A 27,070-nucleotide genomic window follows, 5' to 3' on the forward strand; every position below is an offset into this window, starting at 1 on the left:
TGAAGTATGAAGTTCTTTCGTTCCAGGCAGTTTGCTGCAGCGCTGGCAGACCTCCACGAAGCAGCGCGACTCTGTCCGTCCAACCGGGAGATCCGGCGCCTGCTGGTTCGGGTAGAGGAGGAATGCAAACACCATCAGAGGACGTGCGGCAACAACAACCACCCGACGCAGGGTTACAACAGGGACCCGTACGCCCACCACCACCATCAGGGCGCGGAGGAGGACGCGGACGGCTACTCACAGGGAAGTCTGGAGAGGCAGGTCCCCGCGGAGCCGACGGACGCAGGGAAGGAGGAGGAGAAGGAGGAAGGCGAGGAGGTGAGCCTGCAATGTGGGAAAGGCCCCGATTTCTGGCCCCTGAATCCGTACGCGCCGAACCGGACTCTCCCCGGGGGCGTGGCCTTCGGTTTGACGGATCAGGCGCTGTGTTTCCCTCAAGAGGAGTACCCGCAGAACCAGCTGTTTGTGGACCTGCCGGAGCCCGTTCCTGCCGTCAGCAGGCAGACCCAGGCCCAGGGCAGCAGGACTCATCACCACTGTCACTCCCTCCAGGCCGGGAGCAGAGTCGGGGGCAGGCCTCTCTCTCTGTGCGGCCCCTCCAGCCCCCTGCCAGGCAGACACATCTCCACCTCCCTGAGGCCTGCACCCGTGCTGGGTATCGACATCAGCCCCGGCTCGGCCAATGAGCACTCTGGACACAGCCCCGCCGAGCTCTACCACCCCATGTCCCCCAGCAGCTCCTCCCCACCGGGGCCTCTCCAGATGTACCAGCCCCGCTCCTCCAGCTTCTCCAGGGGATCTGACAGACTCTCCACCCACGCCGCGGCCCTGGACGGCCTCGCTCTCGCTCTGGCGTCTGGCATGGAGGTCCGGAGGGAGGGCGGCGGAGGAGCGGGCACGGCAGGCTCCAGGGGCTCAAGCTCCAGCCAGGCGTCCAGCGGGAACCTGTCAGACGGGGGCAGGCAGCAGGCGCTGGACGCTCCGTGCCCCATCAAGAGCAGCGGCAGCTTCAAGACAAAGCCTGAGCTGAAGCCGCGGCCTTTCATGGGAGTAATGGACAAAGCCGTGCGGGTTCAAGGCCAGCTGACCTCTGGCCTGGGCCGACAGGGGCAGGGAGGAGGGGGAGGGGTGGAGAGTTTCAGCATGTCAGTCATGGAGTTCCAAGGGCTGAACAATGACTTCAAGCGCGCCTCCTTCCAGGAGCAGCTGTCCGGGGGTCAGGCCGCCGGCCAGCAGCACGGCCGGGAGTTCGGGGAGCGGCTGCACCAGCGGGAGGCGAGAGGCTCCGCGTCCTCCCAGCTCCGCTTTCCCGACGGACGGCACCGACAGGCGAGCCTGACGAGAGACAACCCGGCTCTGCACATGGCTCCCATCAAACCCAAGCGCTCCTTTATAGAGTCGAACGTCTGAATGTAGTTTTTCGTCGAAGCACAGCCACGGGCTGTTCCCACGGAAGGTAGCGAGGGAGGGAGGCTGCTTGGAGAACACGTTCCCCTCCCGGAGCCTGTTTTGTAGAGTTTTGCTGCTGCACTGCAATTTACAATCTAGAACCAGTGTTCAACTCAGGCTGCTGCGCTTTTTGTGCTTACATGCGTCTACAGTTACACTAGTGTATTCAAGAAAAACCAGACATACCTTAAGTAGGGATTTCAAAAAAGAAAAGAAGAAAAAAGAAAGTAGTATATTGTCTCAACTTTTAAATTATTCTGTCAAGTATAGAAGTCAGAGAAAGCTTTTGTGCACGAATATACAAAACCTCATGCTGTTAGTTGCAGGATACGACCATTTCTATTGTCAAGTGTCTTTTAAAAAAAAATATTTATATTTGTACGGTGTACACTATATTTGCAGATGATATATTTCCCTGTAAGTGGTTATATGTCGGCATTACAGGCTTCAAAAGAAATTTCTTTGTGTACTTGAGATTTGATTAAAAAAAAAAGAATTATAATGTATATGACATTAATGGAACCGTATCATATTCTAATATTGACTGGATTGCTTCAATATTCACAGTATATGTTATTTATTTTTGCATAGCAGAGAACATATTCATATGAAGTGTGTATTTGGTTTATTCGGACCCAGAGAGCGTTTACAAAGTTATGGATTTAAAAGAAAAAAGAAAAAAAACGACTTAAGACTTTTTACCTTGCTCTTTGTCCATAGTTGTCATATACACTTTTGAGTCATACTATGGATTACAGAATGTTACCACAACATTATTGTGGTGTAATAAAAAATATTCATGGAGGATGACATTTCTACAGCTGCTTCTTTTTCACAGTATGATCCATATATATATATATATATATATATATATATATATATATATATATATATATGCATCAGCTTCAGAGTTTGTATGGATGGACCAGATGTTTTTTTGGTATAATTTGACTTATCTACACGTACTTTTAACCTGTATAAAAAAAAGGAACATTGCACTTTCTGAATATTGCAGAAATGTTTTTCCTCGCACAGGAAAGTAAACACTAAACTACTTGGCCCGTGCGTCGTGCCCATAGAAGTTTATATTAAACAACAATTATTCAGTTAAAGAAAAATAAACATACATGCTGTTTACTTGTAACACAGAAGATTGTGTTTTCAGTAACACAACCTGCATGACTCATTTTCAATCAAAGCTGCATTAAGTAATATTCAGTCAGTAAAAACTAAATAATGAACAAAAAACAGAAAACTAATAATTTTCCTGTCATATCAAGTACTTTTTTATCTTTGCACACGTGGATCATCATTGATATAATCAGTCCGAAAAGCAAGTTTCACATTTTGTTGATTTTTGGAGTGAAAAGAAAATGGCAACATCTGTATCAAATCATGAAAAAAGTCAGTGTGTATCTCTTTAATTATTAATGCTACTAACTTTACTTTTTCCTTCATGATCTAAAAAATGATCTTAATTAAGATACAGTGACTGTGACATGTGCAAAAGTTTGGGCGCCCCACTATGTTCGATTCTTAGTAGCCCGACCTAATGTCTAAAATGCTGCTTGATAAATTAATGTCACCAAAGAAAAGCCCCCCGCCCGGTGTGCAGGCGTCTCAAGTGGTTGAAACCCGGACAGACAATGCTGTGGGATCCCTGTGAGCACTGGTTTCTGTCTGCACACCGGGCCACAGCTCGGTCAGATGCTAGTGGCTGGTCTTCCAGCGGCCGATGGCCATCTTCAGGGTGTGGTTGGGGGTGAGTAGAGTCGTCAGGAGTGGGAGGTTGGTCATCGGGCTGGAGCGGTTCTTGGTGTTGACCCAGCTGTCGATGGCCTCCCTCTCGTACGAGTAGCCGTCTGTGGGGAAATGAACACGGGTTACTCAAGGTACAAAAAAAAACAACAAATCTCCCGTCACAAACAAACAAACGCTGGCGTCTGTGTCTCATATACATTAAAGGAGACATATTCTGTTTTTCCCTTTTCCTCCAGTGTGTTATACGTGTTTTTGTGTCTACAAATTTAGAAAAAAGACCAAAGCTCCTCTCCCCGACAGAAAACACAGCTCCTGGAACGCCTCGTCATTGGTCCGGACGATACTTCCGTGACATGGTGACATCACCTTATTACGGACGTGCATGTCTAGCGACTAGTCTCCCAAAAAGCTGGATAAAGCGAGTGGTCCTCCTCTATGCCAGCGATGGGCAACTGCCAGCCCCCCGGGCCACATTCATGGGGTTAGCTCCCTGCTGGCGCGTCATGAATGAGGCAGCCCTTTTGATTATCGTTATATATTTTGTTGTATTCATTAATTCAGTAGCTATAATTGGCTAATAGAATGATGGGGTTACAGTATCCTACTGGTGAAAGTGCACAGTCACAATCTGGACCCTCCGGTAGTGAGGATAACATTGTTGTGGCCCTCCCTATCATCAACGTTGCCCATGCCTGCGATATGCGCTGGAGGAAGTTGACCAATCAGAGCAGACGTTTATCAGGAGGGGGGCCTTAAAGAGGCAGGAGCTAAAATCAAGCGTTACAAACAGACACTGACAGGAGGAGCTGCAGGAATGGACAGAGTGAGGAAACTGATGTATGATGCATGTAATACCTTTTCGAGTAATAACCCACATTAATACGATGAACGTGAATGTGAGCGTAATATGTCTCCCTTTAAACTGGTATTTCACGTAAAATTGTGCTGAGTGTACCAGCAGCGATGACTGGCTCCTTCATCAGCTCTCTGGTGATTGGACACAGGAACTCATCAGGAACGCCCGAACACACCGAGGAACTCTTCAGCTCCTCCACCTTCCTCAGGACTTTACCGCGCAGGCCCACGGACTCTACGGACGTCAGACGTACACACACACACACACACACACACACACACACACACACACACACACACACACACACACACACACACACACACACACACACACACACACACACACACACACACACACACACACACACACACACACACACACACACACACACACACACACACACACACACACACACACACAAGCAAGATAATGAGGAAAAGAGGAGGCGGGGGGAAAAAAAGCCCAGAGACTTTGTTCCGAGGAAACTGGACATCGAGAGGAGGAACAAGCCGAACGGAACTAGGGATCGACCGATATGGATATGGATTAGGGCCGATGCCGATGTCCGATACGGACTGCCGATTTCCTTGAGCCGATATTTGGAGCCGATGCTACTTTTGCTCCCTCAATTTACATCATAAAAATTACACAATGATGATATCAAATGTTACGAGTTTCAATTTATTGAACTTAAAAAAAATCAATATTTAACAAATAGTAAAAACAGGTGAGGTAGAACAAGGGCGCCTGTCTGTAAATAACGCCGGGAAAAACTATCGGCGAACACAGCAGCCGCGCATCGGCCGATGCCGATACACGTGAAAAAAAACCCGCAAACATCGGCCGATACATCGGTCGATCACTAAGCGGGACCAAAAACACTGAACACAAATAATATCAATGTCGAGCTTTTGCTCATTTGTAATTCCTGCGTTTAGCACTTTTCACTCTTGGACCGCGAATGTGAGCGTGGGAGAGAGTGAGGATGGTGGGCGGCGACCACGTCTGCCGACTGTCTGTCCACATTCAGAAATACTGTTAAACCAAAAGATGAGAGACCACAGATTATAAAGAGTCAACTGCGGCTGAACAGAATAAAAATGCTTTGTAGACTCCCTGTTGATCTCACTGTTACATTCAGTTTCATCTAATCACGCCGCCTCTCCGGGAGGAAAGTACATTCATCGATTCAACTCCCCCACCTTTTGTCGAATGCGCATCTGTCCTCTGTCGCTACTCGACTTACTGTTCTCCGGGGAAAAGTTGTGATTTTCGGGCCACGTTGCCAAAGACGGAACAATGTGAGAGCAAGCCGTCGCGGCGCTGGAGCTGCGAAGGCTGAGGAGTGATTGACGGGGAACCGTGGGCTGGGAATGACGGCATTTGGCGATACGACGAACGTTCGCTGACAAATAGGTGACGGTGAACACACCGGGCCGCGCTGGGCGACTGACACCGACGACACCACACTCACACTATACTGCCTCGCAGAGAGAAGAGACGGGGAATACATCAGAGGTCTGATACGTGAAAATGTCCTGAAAAGGATTCCTGGCAAGGCTCGGAAATAGCCGAGAAGGCAAATCCACTTTCCACTTGTAAGGGGAAATACTGTTTTGGAGATTGAGTTATGTAACTGATGAAGTGCTCCGGATTAAAGTCATAACTGCTGAAGCCCCAAAGCTGAATGCCCCCCCCCCCCCCCACTGCAGCCTAATATTATGTAATCTTACTCCGTAAAACCTCTCACATCCATTCATTCCTTCCTTCCTTCCTTCACCCTCAATTGAATCTATTGTGCCGTGTTTCATCCAAGCAAATAGGAATGAAAATCCTAATCCACACACGCCCCTGCTCGGAGACCGACTGTGTAACACCGGGTTTATACTCTCACATCTTTCTGACGAAAAGGAAGCGGCAGGATTATGAGGGAACAAGGGTTCAGAGGAAGTGGCCTCGCGTTCACCGAGCCCTGTGTGTGTGTGTGTGTGTGTGTGTGTGTGTGTGTGTGTGTGTCCGTCTTCCTCACCGACGAGCAGCTCTGACGCCAGCGTCTCCTTGGTGAGACTGAGCAGCTCCGTCCCATCTATGTTGTTGGCCCTGAATTTGTCAACCAATCCCCCGAGGCCTTCCTCCGCCAGCCACTCTGACACGTCCTCCTCCGACCAATCGGTGACCAGCAGCTTCGATCGGCCCGCCGGGGTTCTCCCTGAGAGGCGGAGTCGAAAGCGAGAAGGTCAGTTTTTTTTTCTCGACAGCCGCTGCCCGTTTGACAAATGGCCGAATATTCCACGCGCGAGACTGTTTGGAAGCCGGCTGAATAATTATTGATTAGGGGCCCAAGGCCTGCACGGCTTGTATAATGATGTGAATAACTGTCTGGGGGTGTCATGGAGACAAGAGGAGACTGAAGGTTAAAAAGGAGACCGAATCACAAGACCAGTCCTAATTAGGTCTTTTTTTTGAATGTGCACATGGTGAAAGAGGACTAGTGTCTCGTGTACAGAGTTACACGTTAAAGCTTCCTTTTTTTTTTCCTTCCTACCTTCACTTGATGTCAGAGCAGACTCCCCTGCAACACACAAAAAAAACAAAATGCACAAGTAAGAAACACAAATGGGTGAGAAGAGAGAAGAGAGCTGTTCTGCACAACAGCTGCGTCCTTCACCGCACGGTGAGGCAGGTCTTACACGTGAGGAGGTTAAAGCAACCGGGAGAACTCTTCAAATAGACGGATGGATGGGTAGATAGATAGATAGATAGATAGATAGAGGAGATAGATAGATAGATAAATAGATGGATAGATGGATAGATAGATGGATAGATAGATAGATAAATAGATGGATAGATAGATAAATAGATGGATAGATAGATAAATAGATGGATAGATAGATGGATAGATGGATAGATAGATAGATAGATAGATAGATAGATAGATAGATAGATAGATAGATAGATAGATAGATAGATAGATAGATAGATAGATAGATAGATAGATAGATAGATAGATAGATAGATAAATAGATGGATAGATAGATGGATAGATAGATAAATAGATAGATAGATAGATAGATAGATAGATAGATATATGGGAGGGGGAGATGGATGGATGGATAGATAGATAGATCGATAGATAGAGGAGATAGATAGATAGATAAATAGATGGATAGATAGATAGATAGATAGATAGATAGATAGATAGATAGATGGATGGAATGATAGGGAGGGGGAGAATGATTAATTGATAGATAGATATATATATAGATATATGGGAGGGGGAGATGGATGTGAAAGATAGATCGATAGATAGAAGAATAGATAGATAGATAAATAGATGATAGATGGATAGATAGATGATAGATAGACAGATAGATAGATAGATAGATATTTGTTGTAAAAGCATCTCGTTCTTTTATTCAAGTGTCAACAAACAGGATTTAAGTCAAAAGAAAGAAAACTAACCAGGCAGCGACTTCCCGGCTTCCCATTGGACAGTAGAGGAGGAAGGCACAAAAATAGATCACAAGACAAAACATGTAATTAATCATCGGAGTATTGATTTTGAGTCTATTTGAGTGCATCTATATGTGTGTGTGTGTGTGTGTGTGCGTGCGTGCGTGCGTGCGCGTGTAATTCCCACCATGGCCACTGCAGCCGTCCTCCAGCCTCCAGATGTTCACTGTCTTGTCCATCGATCCTGTGGCGATGAGCGGTGACGTTGGAGAGAAGCAACACGCCGTCACGTACCTGCAGCAGAGGACGATAACCACCTGAGTGTTGATCGGGTCAATGATTTCCTCTGTTTAATCACAGAAGAAACATTTCCAAAGAGATTTATCAATTGAATGGGTTAAAAGGTCGGCACCGCCGCTCGGTACCAGATGTAAAACGTGCGGCAGAGATGGAGACGTTCTCCGTCAGAAGGTCAATTCACCGACGGCTTGTCGAGTCCAGAGAGGGCACTAAGATCTGAATGAGGATTAAAATCTGAATTTTCAGCAGATTCCAAAAAGTCACGGCTACGTTAATCTCTCTGAAAATCTAAACCCGGACTGCTCCGAAAATTCCGATCCCGTAAAAGAAGCTTGCTCCTATAAGAGCTGAGAGAAGGAAACTCACCACTTAAGTTTCAAATGAGTTTCCTGGAGGCAATTTTTGTTCTGTGTTGCGATTTCTATTTTATGTCATTTATCCTTTTTTTCTCCCATCGCGTCTCCTCTACTTCCACATGGGGGCTGTGATTTTTTTTTTCTTTTTCAAAATGACTTTCAATTGCTCCGCTGAGAGGAAGTGAGCGTGCTGCCTTTCAGAGCCACAGGTGGCTGGATGGACGTATAAATAGCTTGTATGTGCGATCAGTCAGATGTGGCGTAGCCGTGGTGCTAACATCTTCTAAAGATGCAAAATCCTGGAGTTGAAGTTCTTGAGCTCATTTACATTTAATACAGGCTTTATTTGACATAAGATTTTTTTTTAAATACAAAAGACATGTTGTCTCATCGAATCGTGTCCTCGTTTATCTGTGGAATTTAAAATGAATAACAAACAAAACAGGTTCAGGAATTCAAAATACACAACCAACATCTGTGTTGGTATTGCAAATCATCTTGTGGAGGAGTTCCCCTTAAAATATTGTTTATTAGAGAAACACTTAACATGTGCATGTTTCCATACAGAGGGATTAACGAGAACGCAAACAACATCCAGACAGTCCTTCCACAAAAAACTACCTCTCCACCACATCGGTCGTTTGTACGAGCACCTACAGTTACGTTTTAACCTCTAGTTGTCGTGTAAATAACAACAAACTGGAGTCTCAGGGGAACCGTCAACGTATGACCTCTGACCTCTCCCACTCATTTCACTGTACGTCGTAGACCTGGTGAGTCCAGCAAGTTTGTGTATATTAAATTCATTTTTGCTTATAGTCTGTAAAGTAATCCTGCTGATGGGGCAAAATGGATAAAAATTATATAATGAACATGTTATAATAATTTTTATATTCTATAATAAGTTTTCAAAATCACACAGGAACAAGTTAAGCTAATGCTCCTCCTATTGAATTCTTTCTTTTTTCTTCGTTGTAACTACACACAAAATATTACATCATATTACAAAAAATCTGGTAAAATGAGAGAGAAAATAACATGATTACTTTGGTACTTTTACCAGTTCAAGACATTCAATGAAAGAAATTCAGTGAAGGAAACATGGCCACTTAAGTGAATATTTACCTCTCGTGCTGGTTCAGTGTGTAAAGCAAAACTGCATTTTTCTGCAAACAGACAAAGTGCAGAGCAAAACAAATCATGGACGTCATGAAAAGAGCAGTAAATAATTAGTAAAGTCTGTGATCAAGTCAATCACTGCAGAGTAAATCAGTACTTACTGCATCATAGACAGTAACTGTTTTGTCCACAGAGCTGAAAGAAAATAGAGAAATGAAGCTTTACCAACTACAGAATATGTGTATGTACAGTAGGTTCACACAGCCTCATTCACTTATTGACAAATTGAACAATCTATGTCTCCCTCCAGTGGTTCCACTGAAGTACTGCATGTTTATGCTCACGGTGAGGGAGGCCTACAGTACTCACTGTAAATGTCCAGGCACACAATCTATATTTTACATACAATCCTAAATAGATCAAGAAGTGAAAGATGATATATCTCACATCAAGATAGTGGTGTAAAATATAGATTTATTTAGTGCAATGTCAGAATGGTTAGAAATATTTTAAGCACCTGTTACAGGAATATACAGGTGGCTTTTGCCTGTTTTAGCCTATCAAATAAAATTGATTGATTGATGGATGATTGTAAACAAAGAATAGCTTTTAGCTTTTACCTGAAACATAAATAGATGTGCAATATTTTGCCTGTTTGTCATTAATGATTGTTAAAATTGTTTTCTTTTATTTTTTTTAAAGATAGTTTTTTTTTTTTTTTTTTAACTCGTCCTTGTTGCTTTCAAAGAAGCTTAATAATCTATTTTAGGAGAGAGCTGCCGAACCATAAACCTGCCAGTTGATTTTGGTGAAACACCGTCATGGACAGCAGACAACTGCAGGGAATCGATCTAAAACGCTTCACCTTGGAAAATAGACGACAGGTGAAAACATGTCAAAAACCTGATATGCCTTCTCAAAAGTTAAAATCTTACCCAGACACAAGCAGCTGTCCGTCTGAGGAGTAAGCGCAGGAGAGGACTGGAGCCGATTGGCCAGTTAACGTGTGCAGGAGCTGCATCTTATAGGCTACGAGAGAGAGAGACAACTTTTTTTACAAACAAAGTTTTACCCACAGATCCGTCAAATATTCCCAGTGATTGACGTCGAACTGAAAACAAACACAAAAAACCCCATGATCATGGAAAATGATTCCAAAAATGGGTTCAGAAAAAAAAAGGGAGGGAAGCCACTGAATGTAGAATAGTGGGAACATTTAATCTGCTAAATATGTGCACAAACACAAGCACTTAAAACATATGAATTAATATATTAATTAGCATGAAAACACAGGTAAAGAAAAGGGGTTTGTTTGGACTGGCAGCTTCTCTACATTGATATAAAATGTTTTTTTATTTGGCAGCAGCCGCAACAAAATCGACAAAATGAATATTGCCTGAATGCACATACATCGATTCCATTATGAATATGTTATAACATTTCTCATGTAGAGATCCGAGATGTCACTGTACTGTACCTCCGGAGCCGAACCTGTTGATGGCCCAGATCTTCAGGTGATTGTCTTGGCCGCAGGACGCCAGACGAAACTGCACAGCGTGACCTCCTGAAAGACCAAAGACGAAAAAATAAAGTCTTTCATAATGAACAATCACCGTCGATGTACGGCAACGATTAGGCAGAGGTTATTGATGGTATTATTAAAATGATTATTGAACAGAGCTCCACTGATCTGTTCATCACCAGCAGCATCGCCGACTTGATATTGTCGAACCAGAGAGAATGAACCATATCAATAATACAATCCTATAAAACAAACCAGGGCTGCAGCTAACTGTTATTTTCTTTATTTAATTATTAATTGTTTTGTCTGTGAAATGTCAGAAAAAACGGCAAAAAATATGTTCATTATAAAAACCCAGAGCCCAAGTTGACGACTTCAAACTTCTCAGGTTTTTTCCTTTTTTAAAAACCAAGCCAGAACCAGGTCGGTTAATGGATTAGTTGCTCAACTGATCCACAATTTTAACTTTACTTTATTATTTAAAGTGATATATGATTGATTGAAAATGATTTTGATGCGTTAAGTACTTTTTCTTGGGACTGTTACTTGACTAAAGGATCTGAGTATAAACTTTTTAATAATGACATAATGACAAGTTTTACCTAAAAAAAATCTAGTTTTCCACATTCTTGTAAAAAAAATAAATAAAGAAGAACTATATGTATAATTCAGATTTTTGTATACTCTCACCACTGAGGATGTCGGGGGCGAAGGTGCAGCAGGTGACCCCCAGGTCGTGGGCGTTCTTCTCCGCGTGAAGCTGGTTCAGGCCCAGGTCCCACAGACGCAGGTCCCCATAGGTGGAGCCGGTCACGAACACCTGAGCGCAGGGGCTGAAGGAGCAGGCCACCAGCGTCGTGTCACTCACTGCCCCGGTCCTTCAACAAACACACAACCGACGGCGGCCGCGTTAAACAGCTTCGCTTTTCACGTTCAGCTCAGCTTCGTTGTCATTGTTCAACAACAATAACGCATGAAACTGCACAAATATGATGTAAAGTGAGTGTAAACACACGGCGCAGCAACGGCAGGTGTATGTTTGTATGAATAGAAGGTCTGCAGTAAACAGATGATTGTCATTTTTAGTAAATAGATAACTTCTTTTTCCAGCTAATTTATGAAAAATTTGTTCTATAAAATGTATTAAAAAAAATATAGAAAAAATATCCATCAAATTTTCAGAGAGACCGAGGAGATGTCGTGAAATTACCAGGATTATCTGACCAACAGACATTCAATTTATAAAGATATAAAACAGCAGAAAATAAATAAATAAAAGCTAATTTTCATATTTGAGAATTAGCATATTTAGGCAGTTTTCCTTCAAAACAGTATTCTTGATAATGTGTTTGCTTTGATTATAATAAATGGATACGAAATTTCAAGATTCAAAAGAGTGTGTTGACCTGCAGTGTCTAATAAACATGGCACAACTCTTAACTCTAATTTTCCTTCTCAGTTCTGCCGATTGTTTTTTCAATTCATTGATTGTTTTGTTTTTCTCATCACAAAATGTCAGAAAGTAGTGAAAATGTCCAACACACAAATCTTATTGTTATGTCTTTTGTGTTAATGTTCATGTGCTTCTGTTTCATATGTCCATGACTTTATATTGTTTTTACTCATCATTCATACTTTTGTGCCTTCCATGTCCCTCTGTCAATATTTTCAAATGTAATACAGTCATGTCATTGATTTATTAAAAAATTTAAATAAAACAAATGGCTAAGTCTGGCACATTTACATGCTGGACTCAAGTATACATGTTAATTAATGTGCATTGCACCTTTTAAATAAATAAACATACATTTGTTTTAATATTTAAATTAAATTAAACACACATTTACAGCAGTAAAAACTAATTTTAAAGAGAGAAAATAGTGAATGTTTGGCATTTTTGCACAGAAACGACAGAAAGCATTTATCGGCGATCCAAACCTTCTGTTGAGCAACTCATCGACGAATCACTTTCAGCTCCATAGAAATCCATCAGTCGCTCAATCTCACCTGAGCAGCTGTTTGGAGGGGAAGTCCCACAGAGCCAACGTGCCGTCAGACGCCCCCGAGAGCAGGTGGGCCGAGTCAGGGGAGATGGCGCAGGTCCTGACGGGGCTGCGGCCCGGATGCTCCATGACGGCCTCGATCTCGCCGGTGACCATGGACCACACCAGCGTGGTGGCGTCGGTCGAGCACGAGGCGAGGAACTGTCCGCAGGCGCTGAAGCAGCAGCAGTGCACGCCGTAGCCGTGGCCCGACAGCGGGGAGAAGGGCAGCTCCGAGAAGTCGCCGGTGCTGTACACCCGGAGGGTTTTGTCCCCGGAGCACGTGGCCAGGAGCTTGGCCGAGAAGGCGCACCCGTTGACGTCATCTCGGTGGTCTTGCAAAGTGCAAATCAGAGACGCCATTTGCGAGCGGCAGGCACTGAGGTTCACACGGAGGGAACGGGGGAATCAAAACCATTATACACAGGAAGAGTGGTGAATCGAAACACCTGAACACAGAAGTACATTCAATAAGACATAAAATATAAATTGTCTCTTATGGCTAATTTACCCTTCAGTGGGTTTATTCACCGAGCGTTTGGGCGAATGCTGAAGAGGAGATAACTCTTCCTGTGTTTATTCTTCATTACTTTATTCCTTAAGTCCAAACCAATCCCAAGACTGTAAAACAAACTCCCCATCAGGTCTCAAGTCCTGAAACTGCAAGTCAAGATGAAAGTCCTTCATGTTTTTACAGACCAGCGAGGGGGAGACAAGAAAATCTTACAGCTAGTCTTTCTGCTGCGGCCCCTCGGAAACATCCTACATGCAAAATGTATTATTTTCCAATGTGACACATCATAAAGGATAAACTGACTGATCAGTTTTGCTCCTGTCAACCTCAAGCTGTCGTACAGGCGGAAATCCATGTTGATGATTAACCTCACGCAGCAGCAGCAGAGCTGAAAGTTCACTCAGCGGTGCGTCACCATAAAGTGTCCCCTGTCGGGTGCTCACTGAGTTTGCGGTTTGCAACTTTACCACCAGGTGCCGCCAGAAAATTACAAAAAATTACACACTGGGGCTTTAAATATTTTAGATATTTGAGTTTTAGAAATAATTGGGGCTTTTGAGAACTGTGATAGACAATCTTAACTTTTTTTTCGGGCAATATGACTAAATGGAAATAAACATTAAGAACCATTCAACCTGAGTCGCAGAGTTAAAGGCCTGTCTGTCACTGTGGAGTCTTCAGACCTCATTGTTGAGGTCAGACTGGGGTCAGTCAACCTCACAGTCTGTTGGTTGTCTGACCATAAGAATAAATTAAGACAAAGAGCTGCTTTGATTATTAATAGGCAACTATTTTTGATATAATCAATTAACTGTTCAGTCTATTTTTTTTCTAAGCAAAATTCCAAAACATTTGCTGGCGCCAGCTTCTCAGATGTGAGGAGTAGATACTGAACTTTGTCAAACATGATAGTATAAATAGACATATTTGATTTTAAGACAAAAATAATGCACATGAAGACGTTTCCTCAGGCTGTGGGATTTGTGCAACAAGCGTTTTTCTCAATGCTTTCACAATCAATATCTCGAAAGAATAATCTGCAGATTAAAAGATACTAAAATCATAGTTAATAATAACAATCAATGTGTTTTAATAATCTGTTTGAGAGGCACTTCAGAGTTTACAGGTGACGTTGAAGGGTCAAAGTTCATGTACCTGTCCCTGTTTTTTCTCACCTATGAACTTTGTGTTTACTGAAACACCTCACAAACCTGTGACACACACACACACGCACGCACGCACGCACGCACACACACACACACACACACACACGCACGCACGCACACACACACACACACACACACTGTGGCTCCGACAGCAGCTGCTTTCTGTCGCCGGGGCTGAACGGTGCATCCGAGCGTCGTTAGTGTCGAATGTAATGTTCACCACCGCGGAAACAAACAGTGTTAAACACCGTCCAACAAACAAGCAGAGTCGGTGGATCGAGTCCGACCGTCCGGTAACGGCAGCTCCGTCTCACCGCAGCAGAGGGTTCCTACCTTTTCTTCTCCGTCGTGTCCGTCCGTCCGCTTCAGGTTTGTTTACTTCCGCGTCGAGCAGCTGACCGTGACGTAATGCCTCTTACGTCACCCGTGTCACTTATTTACCTTTTTTTTTATTTGACGATTTTCTATTTTATTTTTTTATATTTTGCTTTGTCACACAGCACAGACAGCAAATGCTTTTTTTACATTAACATATTTTTCTATTTTCTATATCAGTCCACCCTGACAAAGTCAAATCAAGTTCACATTTATTATTATATACATTTATTTTTAGTATTTATAACTGAAAGAAAATGTAGGCCGTCATCAATCTGATTTATTTTTTTGCATAATACTCGTCATGTACTATTTAAAAACTAGAACCATATGTAATTCACTTGGTCCAATTAGTTTTCATTTTCCTTTTTTTTTGCCTCTTCATATATATTTTTTTCAGCTGATGTATTATTGTATTTGTCTGCTAACTCGAGCACACAATGCTTCAAAACAACTGGAAACTTAATGAGTCATCATTTGTACACTTGTAAAATTGTGATTTAGCTGCAATAACTTCCAAAATGACATAAAAAACTAAATTGTGAATTTCCTTTTGAATTTTATGTAATCAATAGTCACCATTTTTAAGAGTTACTGGTCTAATTTCGGGCAAACTCCTCAAATGAATGTTGACATTCATCTTAACATATTTTTCTTCATGCAATACATTTAGGAAGATCACAAAAAACTTACATTTGTGTTTTTGACACCAGCCTTTTCATTTTAAATATTGCTGGAGAGTTATTTGCTGTTAAGGTTTAAGATAAACTTTCTACGAACGTTAAAAAATAAACATAAAATACCTTGAAATTGAACAAGGTATTTTATGAACAACCCACAATTGCAATTAGTTTATAATAATTAAGTTGATTGACAGAAAAATAACATGCAGCTATTTCGATCATCAGCGAGAAGCAATAAGCATTTTTTTTCCTTAGGACAGAGTTGAAATAAAACAAGCTGAAGTCATTTACGTTGAAAAACATCCTTTTAATAGGTCCGTGCCACACACTAGTGAAAAATAAAGCTCCTACAAAAAGAATGATACTTTTATTCCACAATATCTTAAATAAAGTAACTTCAAGTACTCTCGAGACTTGGGTACAAAAAAATCTAGCTGCCTCCATCAGGCCACAACACACAGCAAGGTTCAACACAGTGGTTACGAACGGCCTTAGGTCCTCTGTACTGTGGCAGACTACGAGGAAATGCGTCGTGGAAGCAGAACTGGATGCCTGTTGCTCCTTTTTCCCCCCCGCTATGGTGAGGAATGATTTCTGTGTCACTTGTCCAACTTTGGAGGCCTTATTGGATTTGAAATCAAATTTTTAAAAAAAAACTAAAAGAAAAATAATAATAATGCTGTCATAAGAAAGAAAACTAAAAACAATAACATCCCCTACATGCCCCTGTTGGAAGGGTAGGCACTACCAAGATTAAGGATACCACAGTGTTTGCAGAGGATATGTATATACTGTACAAACAATATTTATGATAATGCTTCCATCACGTTCACTAAAATAGAATGCTACAATCATTCTAAGGCATAAACAATATCTGAATATTCTTAAACAATTTTTTACACATTGTTCCAAACAAGACATAATATAGACATTAATAAACAGTATATACACATGAATCACCGTCGTCTGTACTGCTCCTCTGCCACTCCTGTGAATTAAACGCAGTTTTACAGTCTGAACAGATGAATACAGTCCTCCGATGCCCCAAAGCACTGAACAGTGTAAACAGGTTTTTTTTTTTTTCTATTTCTTGGCTTTGTTTGATATTTGGGAGAAAAATTACAACACAAAGACACATTCCTTTTTTTTGTGTTTTAATTCAAAGCAGTTCAGCTGACTCCTTCCTTTTCATAGAAAATGAAGTGGACCTTGATTCATAAATAATTATTACAAAATTAAATACATTCACTATAATACGATTAAATAACAAAAGAATATGTACAAGTAGTGGAAAGTATTCTAGCGCAGACTCGTCAGTGACAGTTGAGGATTCATTCAGTGCAGTGTTCTGAGACAGGGAATGGTATTGCACTACGACACCCCATCGCTCTGGGACTCTTTGGGGCTTTTATCCCTGTTGTAATAAATCCAGCGCACCTCATGTAATTACTTGTTTGTTTTTTTTCAAGGTGACATCTGTCCTAAGAACACCATGGGTTCCTCATTAAGGATTTGACTTCTCTCATCCTGCCAAGCCATTTTTCTCCATTAGGGAACAAAAAATAAAAGTGAGACCTGGTGCTCCGGTGTGAGAAGGTTGAAATGTTTTTTATGGGGAGAGAATCTGAGCACGACGTTTTAGTTTGTTTGTTTCAGAAGCTCAGTCCAGCGCTTCTCGAAGAACTTCCTCATGTTGTGACCGGCTCGGCCGATGTCTGAATTGTCCTCGTTGAATTTCTCGCAGTTTTCAAAGACCAGGTTGACATCAATGATGAAAGTCTCCAGATTTTGATACCTGAAGAGAGAAAGTAGGAAAGAAAGAAAAGTACAACTTATAAGTCACATGTGGTGTAACTTATACTTATTTCCTGACTTTAACTTCGTCGCAAGCTCCCTGAAGGCTTTTCAGATGGAGAAACAAACAAAAGAGGCGATGGGAACTCACTGGCTGCTCACGAGCTTCTCGCGTATGGTGGAGAAGTCCATCGGTTTCTTGATGACCTTCTTGTAGCCGGGGACCGATTTCAGGTTGACGGGGGTGAGGAAAGGCCACGCATCCTGATGCCGCTCCAGCTCAGCGAGGAGAACCCTGTTAAACACACACACAAACACAATCAGACACAGACCACGGATTTTATTTGTTAGGGGGCAAAAAACGTTCCCGCAAAAGTGTCTTATTTACTGATGAAGTGAAAACTCATAGCGCCCTGAAGACACAACCCTACAGCCGACGGCTGTTCAGAAAAGGGCGATGAATAAATGAAGAATTCAACACAGAGACGAGTACGAGCAGGCCCCGGGGCACATACCTGCATAATCCCAGGTCCCTGTTGTTGTCTCGAGCGGTCTTGGCTCGCTTTACGCACACGGGGCTCTCCTGATTGGCCGCCGGCAGAGCAGACGAGGCCTCCTCCGTCTTCCTCTTCCTGTTGGCGTCTTTCGCTCCTTTCTTGGGCGTGCTGCTGGTGCTGGCCGAGTCCTCCTCCGAAGCCTCCCCGTTACCCGTCTGCTTCGCGTTCTTCTTCACTTCGCCACCTTTCTTGCCCGCTGCTCCGCCAGATGCTACTGGTTTGCTCGGAGGCTTTTTGTTTTTAGGGGAGGGACCACTTGCCTGCACACAGTGAACAATGCATTCACTGAGGTCTGGTATTTAGATATTTGTCATATTTTACATCATAGGATATGGTTTAGTTCTTCCCGGACCGCATCTACATGAAAACATTGTTGTTATATAATCTGCTGTTTTCCTGATTCTCAGAGGCGTGAATATGAATGGACAGTTTTATCGTCACTTAATGGGATGAATACCAAATCCACGCTGCGGACGATAAACGTTGAGAGGAAACCTAATAAAACTTTAGAGGAAATGTAAAATCCCAGCAGTTGATGAAAAGCAGTGTCCTGGTGACCTGGTGGTTAACATGCATAAAATACTTCTCTAAACATCTGCCGCTCTCTCGCTCTCAATTCCTCTAATCCCTCAACAGTCCCACTTCCAAACAGTGGCCCAAAGCCCTAAAAACTTGTTTAAAAAAGATTTCTTGAGCATGAAAATTGCTGGATTTTTTGTGTGAATACATGCTCTGAAAAGGCGCTGATACCTTGGATATGCAGGACGGGCAGTACCAGTCTCCCTCTGGGATACTGGTGATCTTGGGCTTGTGGCAGTAAGTGTGGCAGCCTTTGTCGCAGCCGTCACACAGCAGGAGCAGGTCCTCATTATCCCCCTTCTTGCACAACTGACAGTACTACAATACGAGGGAATTCATTAGAAACAAGCGCACACTTCCCCAATACAGTTTTATAATTAATGAGGTGGATAATATATTGTGGTTATTCTTTTAAATCTGCTGCTCACCACTTTCATGATGGACCTCTCCCAGGCGATAGACTTCTGCAGTTGCTGGATACACATGGCCAACTGGGCAGCGCTGCGCACTTCGCTCAGGGCCTTCCTCCACACCTTCATACCGTGGGCCACCTCCTCCTCACCGCTGTGAGAAGATAATGTGGTGAGAAATAGCAATTCACACGCACAGACATATGTCAATATGTGGCCAGCCGCCAAAAAGACAGCCGGCCATAAACAGCTCCGGCTGTGCAGACGGGCATGAGTTTTTTTTTTTTTTTGAGGGTGTGTGTAGGGCGCAGGGGAGAGGCACACACACCGACTCTCTCATGTTAAGCGAAACGTTCATGCAGAAAGAGTGAAGGAAGTAGAACCGGTGTAAGTGTGTACTGTAAATGTGCCCACAACCAAGGTTACTGATGCAAAACACCATGCAGATGACTGCGGGGGAAGGAAGGAAAAACAACAATGCCAGTAAACAATGACTGTAGGGGAAATTTAAGTAAGGGGGAGCCCCCCCCCCCCTGAAAAATTGCACAAGACAAAATAAATGAACAAAAATGCCACAAGCCACCACAAAAAACCCTGCTGTGAAAGCAGCAAAGGACCCTCACTTTTGAATTATTAATATGGGAAACATGAAGCACACACAGAGAGGAAAAGGGTCTCAGTGGGAGAGTGGGGAGCTTTGGTTGGAGAAATGACCTACCCTTCCCTGTCAGCACTAGTGGATGGGGCGGGGGCAGGGACAGTGACCGTACCCACATTATCCAGCCTGATCTGAATGGTGGTACCTAAGGGGCTCCTCAGGTACCTTCTCTCGATGTTGCGCTCCAGATCGGCCAGACGTGTCACCGCTATGTCCAGCGGGTTGTCCAGGTGACGCATCACCCCGCCCTTCTCCCCGCGATCCTCTGGATGCTCCTTGTCTCCGGCATTCGCCGACGCAGACTTCGTGGGCGGCTTGTGCTCGTAATACACCAGGTCCTCGCGCTCAGACTGAGGGTCCGGAAATGTCCAGCCCTGGGAGAGGAAATTAGCAGATCAGGCTTTTTGGCCTCTGATCACACCACTCTACATGCTTACACATTTTTTTTCTGTGTTTTTTACTAATTTCTTTTTTTGTATTTTACCTTGGCCTGCAGGCTGGCTGCAGTCACCTTCCTCTCCAGTTCCTCTACCTGCTGCAGCACGGCAATGTCCATCTCCATCGCTTGCTCCTCGACACACCAGCCTCGCACCGACTCCACACTGACCTGGCTCTCCTCCAGATCACGCAGCTCGATCATGGCCACTGGATGGACGACATGTTAAGATATTGGTCAGCCGTGAAAAACACACTCAAACGTTCTCAGTGATGCAGGTAAAACCCATGAGCAATGTAACAAAACATGCAGATAATCATTTTTTTGGGGATTCAGGGATCATGCCTCTAGGTTTGAATGACAGCACAACACATCTGTATCTGGAGTATGTGCTCTGAAGAAGAGAAGAAGAGTTCCTCACCGTCTCTGTGCTTGGTGCAGACCTGGGGGATGATCTCTATGTATTTCTGCATCTGCCTCTGGAGGCCCTTCTCTCTGATGCCTCGGCTGTGGAGGGCGTTGACTAAATTCCTCAGCTCCTCGATGTGAGAAACGCGCCACCATCCCGTCAGCAACTCTGAGGACGATTGAGCACAAACGGAAATGTCAGCTTGAAGACAGTGAATGCACATTATTGTGAAACGCTGCTTCACCCAGTGATGTTACACCCAAATGAAACCGAGTACAGCGGAGTAGAACATTCCCTAATCCAATTATACTGGACTATTCAGGCAAATTAAATCTTTTCAGGCAGGTGAATTCTTTTTGACAAAGAGAATGAGGGCTGATCCTGCTCTCTGCTTTAATTGCCCTCAATGTTTTTTTGGTTTTTTTGGCTCTCACCCTCCGGGATTGGTCGAGCTGTGAGGTGGTCGAGGGATTTGGGCATTTCCAAGGCAGGAGAGGGCACGGAAGGGGTTTTGTCAATGTGAGGTAAAGGTGATTCACTCTTGCTGGAGACACTTGCTGCTGTGTTGCCCTCCAGAGAGTGACCCGGCATGGGGCTGCTGCACAGAGGCAGGCTGGGACTCATCATACTGCTGGGCCAGCTTCCGAAAGAAACTCCCAGCAATGAGCCGCCCGCCTTCACCTGGGGAAATAAAGAAGAGAATAAACAAAAGGGCGGGGGAGGTGACAAATATAACAGCTGTCTCCATTCCAGCCAGCAGCCTCACCTGCAGGGCTGCTATTGGGTAGTTGAGGAGGCCGGCTGGGTGGTGTGGGCTGGCAGAGGCTGAGGCGGCAGAAGGGGTGAGAGGCAGGGCGGGGGACGGAGGAGGAGATCTGGGCCTGGCCGGAGTGGAGGATGCCTGGGGAGGCACGCGGGGCGCTCCTGAGGGCGGCGTGGTGAGGGAAGAGAGGTCACAGGGGTTGCGAGGGAGCAGACTAAACCAGTGTCCGCTCCGCTCGGTCAGGACTCTGAGTAGCTGGTCGTTGGTTTGGAATGAGAGGAGTGGGGACGGAGCAGGGGACGGGGGAGTGTTCCCTGGGCTTTCACCCGGGCACGGTGGGCACGGTGGGCACGGCACAGGTAAAGAGGTTGAGGCCGGGGGAGGGATGTTTGTAGTGTCATTAATGGTCACCATGGAGAGGGTTGCTGCTACCAGCGGCTCAGAGGTGTTGTGAGTGGGGGAGGGTGTTGTTAGTGAAAATGTGCCCGTGGGGCTGCCGTTCTGTCTCCCATGTGGACTCCCCATACTCTCTGCCTTCACAGTTTCTTTACCAGCATCTTTGCTTGTGCACAGTTTTAACCCGCAGCCTTGTTGCTGGTAGAAGAGGGTCGGGGAGTTCTTCTTCCCCCCGTGCTCAATGTCCTCCTCCTTCTGTGGCTCCAAACCTTGTGTTTGAATGTCCTGTCCATCTAGGCTGACAGGTTTCTCCTTCTCCAGCTCGATCTCCTGAGGTTCCTCTTTGACCTTGACCTCTTCTACTGCCCTCCTCTTCCTCTGTCGCTCCTCCTCCAGTTCCTCTGGTGCTGTGAGGGTTTTGTAAGATTATGAGAATTTACAGATGCAATCACGAAGTAAACATCATCAGAGTATTTCATAGTGTCAAGACAACTCTTTCTCTTCCTTCAGTATTGAATTTTTTTCAGGTATTTTCATTTACACACATTTCTTGCGAGACGCATCTTATAAAAAATGCATTCCTCACACGCAGAGTGTACTGAGCTGTATGTACCTTCTCCACTCTCCATGGCTTCAATGAAGACCCCTCCACAGTGGGGAAGCACCCAGTACCGGCGGCGGTATCGGTCCTGGCCATACATCATGGAGCGCAGCGAGTGAGAGATCTCAAACAGCTTCCTTCTGGTCTGATGATGTTGCTGAAATGCCACAAAACATTCTCCTTGATTTTTTTATACAGTATTTTTTTAAATCTTTAGATAAATAATAATACTTAATATAATAATCCTCATTCCTGGGGGTTTATTTTGTTATTAGTTTCTCCCCCAGGAGATTGTTTTTGATCCCACATCATCACTCATTATCTGATGCCTTATAAATGTTTATTAATGGATATTAACTGTCACAGCACTTTAAAGAACACACCTTGGCTAATTTCTCTATCTGCTTCTCCAGCTCCTCAATGCTGGTGGCGTGGTCAACATCATCCTGGCAGGACGAAACAAACGCAGTTAATGTCTGGAAGCGACCCACTGCAGTCACTTGTGATAATGGAACTGTGGACGAAACTATTTTTTTTACCTCATCATATGTCTCCACCTTTTTAACCTTCTTCATTTCTTCCTCTTCCTCATCTTCCTCCTCTTCGGCCTGGTCATCGCTGTCGTCGTCCTCGTCGTCTTCATCGTCACTGTCTCCGCCCAGTTTCCTCTTACGCTTGGCGGCAGAGGACGGCGTGCCGACAGACTGGTTCTCCTCCACACCCATACTGGCCTCTCTCCTCCCAGTGCGTTTGGCATGAATGGTCTTGAGCCTTCATGAACACACACTCGGGTTCAGCATGATAGTGTGCAGAAAATTTGTACATTTTATTTTAATTATTTTTTTTAAAGAAAAGAAAACTCACTTTTTCAGTTTTCCTTCCATGATGATCTTGTCCTTCCTCATGTTTGACATCTGATCCAGGCTCTTGTCAATCTCACTGCAACAGGAAATGCAATCCTGTCAGTTACAGATGTGCCCTATCTACATTTATGCTTTTAATATTCACATAAATTATTAAATATTATTTAGTTAAAGACAAAAGCTCGAGGCAAATGGCAACTCAAGTTGCAGCCCCGATAAAAAGCTTAACATCATGAAAAATTAATAATTTCCTTACATTAAATGGACTCCACTGCCAATTACTGCTCCATTGTATTAATCATTTTCCACAGCATCCATAAAATATACCATTATCGGCGAGTGTAAAGCAAGATACTGTAAGCATATAGTCCATGACAGATGCATAAGACAGGTGTGTTGGACTTCTCATTTTGTGTGACGTAGTGAACCATTTTATAACCAGACAACAATGTCCCACACACACAAACACACACGCGCACAAACACACACGCGCACAAACACACACACACACACACACAGATTCAGAAAACAATCAGCGATCAGTTGGACTGACCCACTTGCTTCACGTACCTGATAACAGCTCTGCTGCAGGCGAGCTCATTGGCCAGGAAGCCCAGGATGGAGGCCTTCTGGACCGGCGTGTGGGCCTGGAAGGCCTTGGTCTTCAGACTGAGGGCCAGAGGGGCCAGTTCTGTGTTGCCACAGTGGGCCCCCATGTACATCTGCAGCACCTCAGACACGTTATCCCTGTTGATGCCAACATTGGTCAGGTGGTCCCCCAGCATGGTTTTAGTCTGAAAGAGAAGGAGAGGGTGATGAAGACGTGGAGCTGACGAACTTCTTGATAAATTCAGGTTGCTTTGACTGTCATTTTAGCTTAAATATCAATGTCATATACTGTACATATGAATTCAATCACATTAGAGGAGAAAGCAAAAACAACACTATCACTATCAACAAGATAAAACTTCTTATATAGAATTCAATAATTCTGAACTGAATAAAAGTAATGTACTTATTTTAAAGAAAGTCTCAAATGAATGACTGGTGCATTAACTTTAATGAGATATTTTGAGATTGTTGGTGCTTGTGGGATGGTATTTTAAATCTAAGCCGTCACTTACTGAGGTTAATATGCATTGGGAATATAACATTAAACTCAATGTTTTATGTATCATAAAGCCATTCCTTACAGAAAAACTAAGCTGTAATTCCAAGTTGGTTCCACTGTTTGAAAATGATACAGTACGAGAACAATTCATGACTCAATTGGCTTTCGAATAGTTCACCTTTTGTCCTGGTGGCAGCCCGGGATCACAGACCGCCAGAGAAAGCAATTTAACCAGAAGATCTTGGACCTGGCCCATGCTGTCCCCCACGTTGAGAAGGCCCTCCTGTAGCATGCCCAGGGTAGGCACGTCCGCGTTCAAATCGAGGCCCAGAACCTTCCCGAAGCCTCGCAGGAACTGCATCAGCATCAGGCAGTTGGACACGGCACGTCCTGGGAGAATGAGTCCGGGAATCCGGCAGAACTCAGGGAGAGGCTTGACAAAGGAAAGAGGGTTAAGTACAGTAGGATCATCAGCCATTGCCGAATGTGTTACTGTGAAGGGAAACCACTAAATCCAATTTGGACAACAGCTTTGTTATGATTTAAACAAATCGGGTAAATTGGAGAAAAGCTGCCATTACATCACACATCTGTTGACTGTTATCAAGATGGTGCTGTCCAATTTAAAGTGATGATGGCACATTTCACACATGTATGCACTACTCCTCTTTAACCACTTGGGGGCACACATGTCCAGAAAAAAAATAATCTAACAACCATGTGGTCTTATTGTAAATACTGACCCACAAGAAAACATTACACTAATAATAAAAGTAAAATAGATTATGACAACAGAAAAATCTGCTTTATTTGGACTAAAACATAGATTCCTATTATTTTGTTTTTGTGTGATCAACATTACTCTCACATCACTGACCATATGAGGTCCTGTCTAATCTACCTTGTGGTCCGACAGACACATGTCTTCATTTGGCTTCTTCAGTTCCCTCGCTATCTCCAGCTCCAGCCTCCGTTGCTCCAGTTTACGCTCTTTGTTCAGACGCTTCTCGTCCCTTTTCTCCTGCCGCAAGCGCTCGCGCTCCTAGAGTCCAGAATTCATTCATTTAGGGGAGCAGAGTGTGTGTGTGTGTGCTTGTATGTGTGTGTGAAAACAGACAAGAAGGTTTACTTGACTTTGCTGAGCAGTATTAGAATTATGCCTAATGCTGCTGTGCTAAGGAAAAGTGCTTGAGGGCCAGAATCTTTTGACTTGGTAAGTGTATAGAAAAAATTTGAAGGGAGCGTAAGAATGCACAAAAAGGAGAGAAAGTGGGAATCCATCCAGGGAATAAGGGCTGACGCTCTTTTCCTGGAGTGGACCGTGTGCGTATATTCCTGCGTTTATTTGTGCGTGCGTTGGATACCTCTGCTTTCTTGCGAGCCTCAACAGCCTTCATCAGCATGACATGTTGCCTCCTCCTCTCCCTCTCCTAGAGTGGCAAAACAAAAAACAGAGGCACATTAACAGGCACACACTGTACATACAGCACTCAAGGTCGACTGAATTTAGTATTTTATTGATGTAAATTTTTGATGCACTACATCGAAGAGCGGCACCGTACTTGAACAAACACAAAACGATGCTTCACATGTAAACACCTTCACATGTATGGTGGAAGCATAAGTGGAGAGTACAGTAATACGATGACAACCAAAAAGCAACACAGAGATGCGATACAGAGTAGATGTGATGACAGGCTCAAAAAGAGAAGCAGCTGGAATCGGTGACGGCGCTTCTAAACTCAAGCTGACACAACAAAAGCGACAAAACGCTGGTTGCCAGGGATCTTCTGACGCGCCACAATGGCGTTAACGATCAAAATAATAAATTAAATTACACGAGTCGACGCTAATGTTTGTTTGACACACCATTCCGATAATATTTGGTGATTGTAAAGACTAAAAACAGAGCAGTTGCACTTCAGTGGTTTTGGCAGTTTAAGTATCAGCACAGTGTGTAACTGCTGAGAGATGAGACATCTATGTTGTTCTTTGGTGCATGACACAGTCTACTGCGAAAAGGGCACTGGAATCACCAGTAACTGACTATCATTTCATTTGATCTCTTTAGGTTTTGTCGCTACCTCCGTGTCAGGCTGTCGTTCCCTCTGTGATCCACGAGAGAGACACAATTGCCACTATTAGGGGCTTTGCCAAGGACATTTCAAGCGCATGGCGAGTAAAATGGGCTGTTTTGCAAGGATCGTTTTTGTCATTGTGATAAACAAAACAGGCTGGACGCCAGGTCCCTCAGCTGCAATATTTCTATGTTCTTACTGGTTTGATTTATCTCCAAATGGAAAACTTCAAAAAGGGACAAGTTCAGGAAGGCCGCGCAGCCCGTGGCATTCAGCTTGTTCTGGCTTTGCAATTCATCAAAAGCACTGGATATGTTGAAGGTTATTATGATAACAAACTGCAATGTATCAAATGCAATACAATTGCACGTGGCAACATTTAAATACCAGAATTACTTAATCCCCCTCCCCTTCATTACGCTCCCAGTGAAGGTACAAGGGGTTGATGCAACAATCGGCTACTGTCCACTGTGAAACAGATAGGCAGACCTTTAGATTCAGCTGCGACTGTGTATGAGTGAGAAGGGCTACAAGCAAGACAGCCAGGCCAAAAATAAAATGCTACATGGAACCATATTTGTCCTCATGGTGGAACTCATTATTATTTGTTCAACAGTCTATCAGGTCTATTTTCAAGTAAAGGTTTGTACTGTACCCCTCACCAAACTTGGAGAAGGGGATCAGAGGGGAGGGGCGTCTGTCTGGAAATGGTATCCACCATAAAGACAAAATGATTCTCAGTAGCTGTTTTTTTTAATTCTATGTGCAGAGTAACAGGAACAGTGAATGACAGAGAGGCTGGGATGTGGTTGGTTAAAG

The 27,070-nt window shown here is 44.0% G+C and overlaps 3 protein-coding genes across 17 annotated transcripts in view; 1 reads left to right on the forward strand and 2 right to left on the reverse strand.

The window, feature by feature from the left end:
- Positions 1-2,254, forward strand: part of LOC118302739 (protein TANC1-like) — a 32,250-nt gene extending 29,996 nt beyond the window's left edge. Inside the window, exon 29 of the mRNA XM_035629123.2 lies at positions 27-2,254. Coding sequence (XP_035485016.2) covers positions 27-1,410 — 1,384 coding nt within the window. The 3' untranslated portion in view covers positions 1,411-2,254. The remainder of the gene's footprint in view (positions 1-26) is intronic.
- wdsub1 (WD repeat, sterile alpha motif and U-box domain containing 1) lies at positions 2,058-14,998 on the reverse strand. 5 transcript variants are annotated; one of them, XM_035629125.2, is made up of 13 exons: positions 14,872-14,997; positions 12,824-13,237; positions 11,507-11,694; positions 10,772-10,858; positions 10,230-10,323; positions 9,456-9,489; positions 9,301-9,341; positions 7,707-7,813; positions 7,529-7,546; positions 6,612-6,638; positions 6,096-6,275; positions 4,166-4,300; positions 2,058-3,311 (listed from the first exon to the last, which is right to left on the reverse strand). In XM_035629125.2, exons 2-13 carry the CDS (start codon positions 13,219-13,221, stop codon positions 3,160-3,162), a joined length of 1,461 nt encoding a protein of 486 aa, XP_035485018.1. In that variant the 5' UTR covers positions 13,222-13,237; positions 14,872-14,997; the 3' UTR covers positions 2,058-3,159. The 5 variants fall into 5 exon arrangements, with proteins under 5 accessions (XP_035485018.1, XP_035485019.1, XP_035485021.1 ...); XM_035629126.2 differs by lacking the exon at positions 14,872-14,997 and adding an exon at positions 14,548-14,841; XM_035629128.2 differs by lacking the exon at positions 4,166-4,300 and having other exon boundaries at positions 14,872-14,998.
- Positions 14,999-15,882: 884 nt separating this feature from the next.
- baz2ba (bromodomain adjacent to zinc finger domain, 2Ba) overlaps positions 15,883-27,070 on the reverse strand; it is a 65,727-nt gene continuing 54,539 nt past the window's right edge. For 8 of the 11 annotated variants that reach the window (XM_035629136.2, XM_047331384.1, XM_035629132.2 and 5 more), the window contains 18 exons: positions 25,538-25,603; positions 25,075-25,215; positions 24,352-24,606; positions 23,633-23,856; positions 23,064-23,138; positions 22,739-22,970; positions 22,583-22,645; positions 22,212-22,356; positions 21,206-22,005; positions 20,874-21,120; positions 20,452-20,607; positions 20,079-20,239; positions 19,655-19,968; positions 18,955-19,090; positions 18,698-18,844; positions 17,906-18,207; positions 17,542-17,685; positions 15,883-17,391 (listed from right to left, as the gene is read on the reverse strand). In XM_035629136.2, coding sequence (XP_035485029.1) covers positions 17,235-17,391; positions 17,542-17,685; positions 17,906-18,207; positions 18,698-18,844; positions 18,955-19,090; positions 19,655-19,968; positions 20,079-20,239; positions 20,452-20,607; positions 20,874-21,120; positions 21,206-22,005; positions 22,212-22,356; positions 22,583-22,645; positions 22,739-22,970; positions 23,064-23,138; positions 23,633-23,856; positions 24,352-24,606; positions 25,075-25,215; positions 25,538-25,603 — 3,765 coding nt within the window. In that variant the 3' untranslated portion in view covers positions 15,883-17,234. The remainder of the gene's footprint in view (positions 17,392-17,541; positions 17,686-17,905; positions 18,208-18,697; positions 18,845-18,954; positions 19,091-19,654; positions 19,969-20,078; positions 20,240-20,451; positions 20,608-20,873; positions 21,121-21,205; positions 22,006-22,211; positions 22,357-22,582; positions 22,646-22,738; positions 22,971-23,063; positions 23,139-23,632; positions 23,857-24,351; positions 24,607-25,074; positions 25,216-25,537; positions 25,604-27,070) is intronic. The other 3 variants (XM_035629140.2, XM_035629133.2, XM_035629139.2) reach the window with 1 other exon arrangement.

This window comes from Scophthalmus maximus, chromosome 4 (assembly GCF_022379125.1).
Source record: "Scophthalmus maximus strain ysfricsl-2021 chromosome 4, ASM2237912v1, whole genome shotgun sequence".
Lineage (NCBI taxonomy): Eukaryota > Metazoa > Chordata > Actinopteri > Pleuronectiformes > Scophthalmidae > Scophthalmus > Scophthalmus maximus.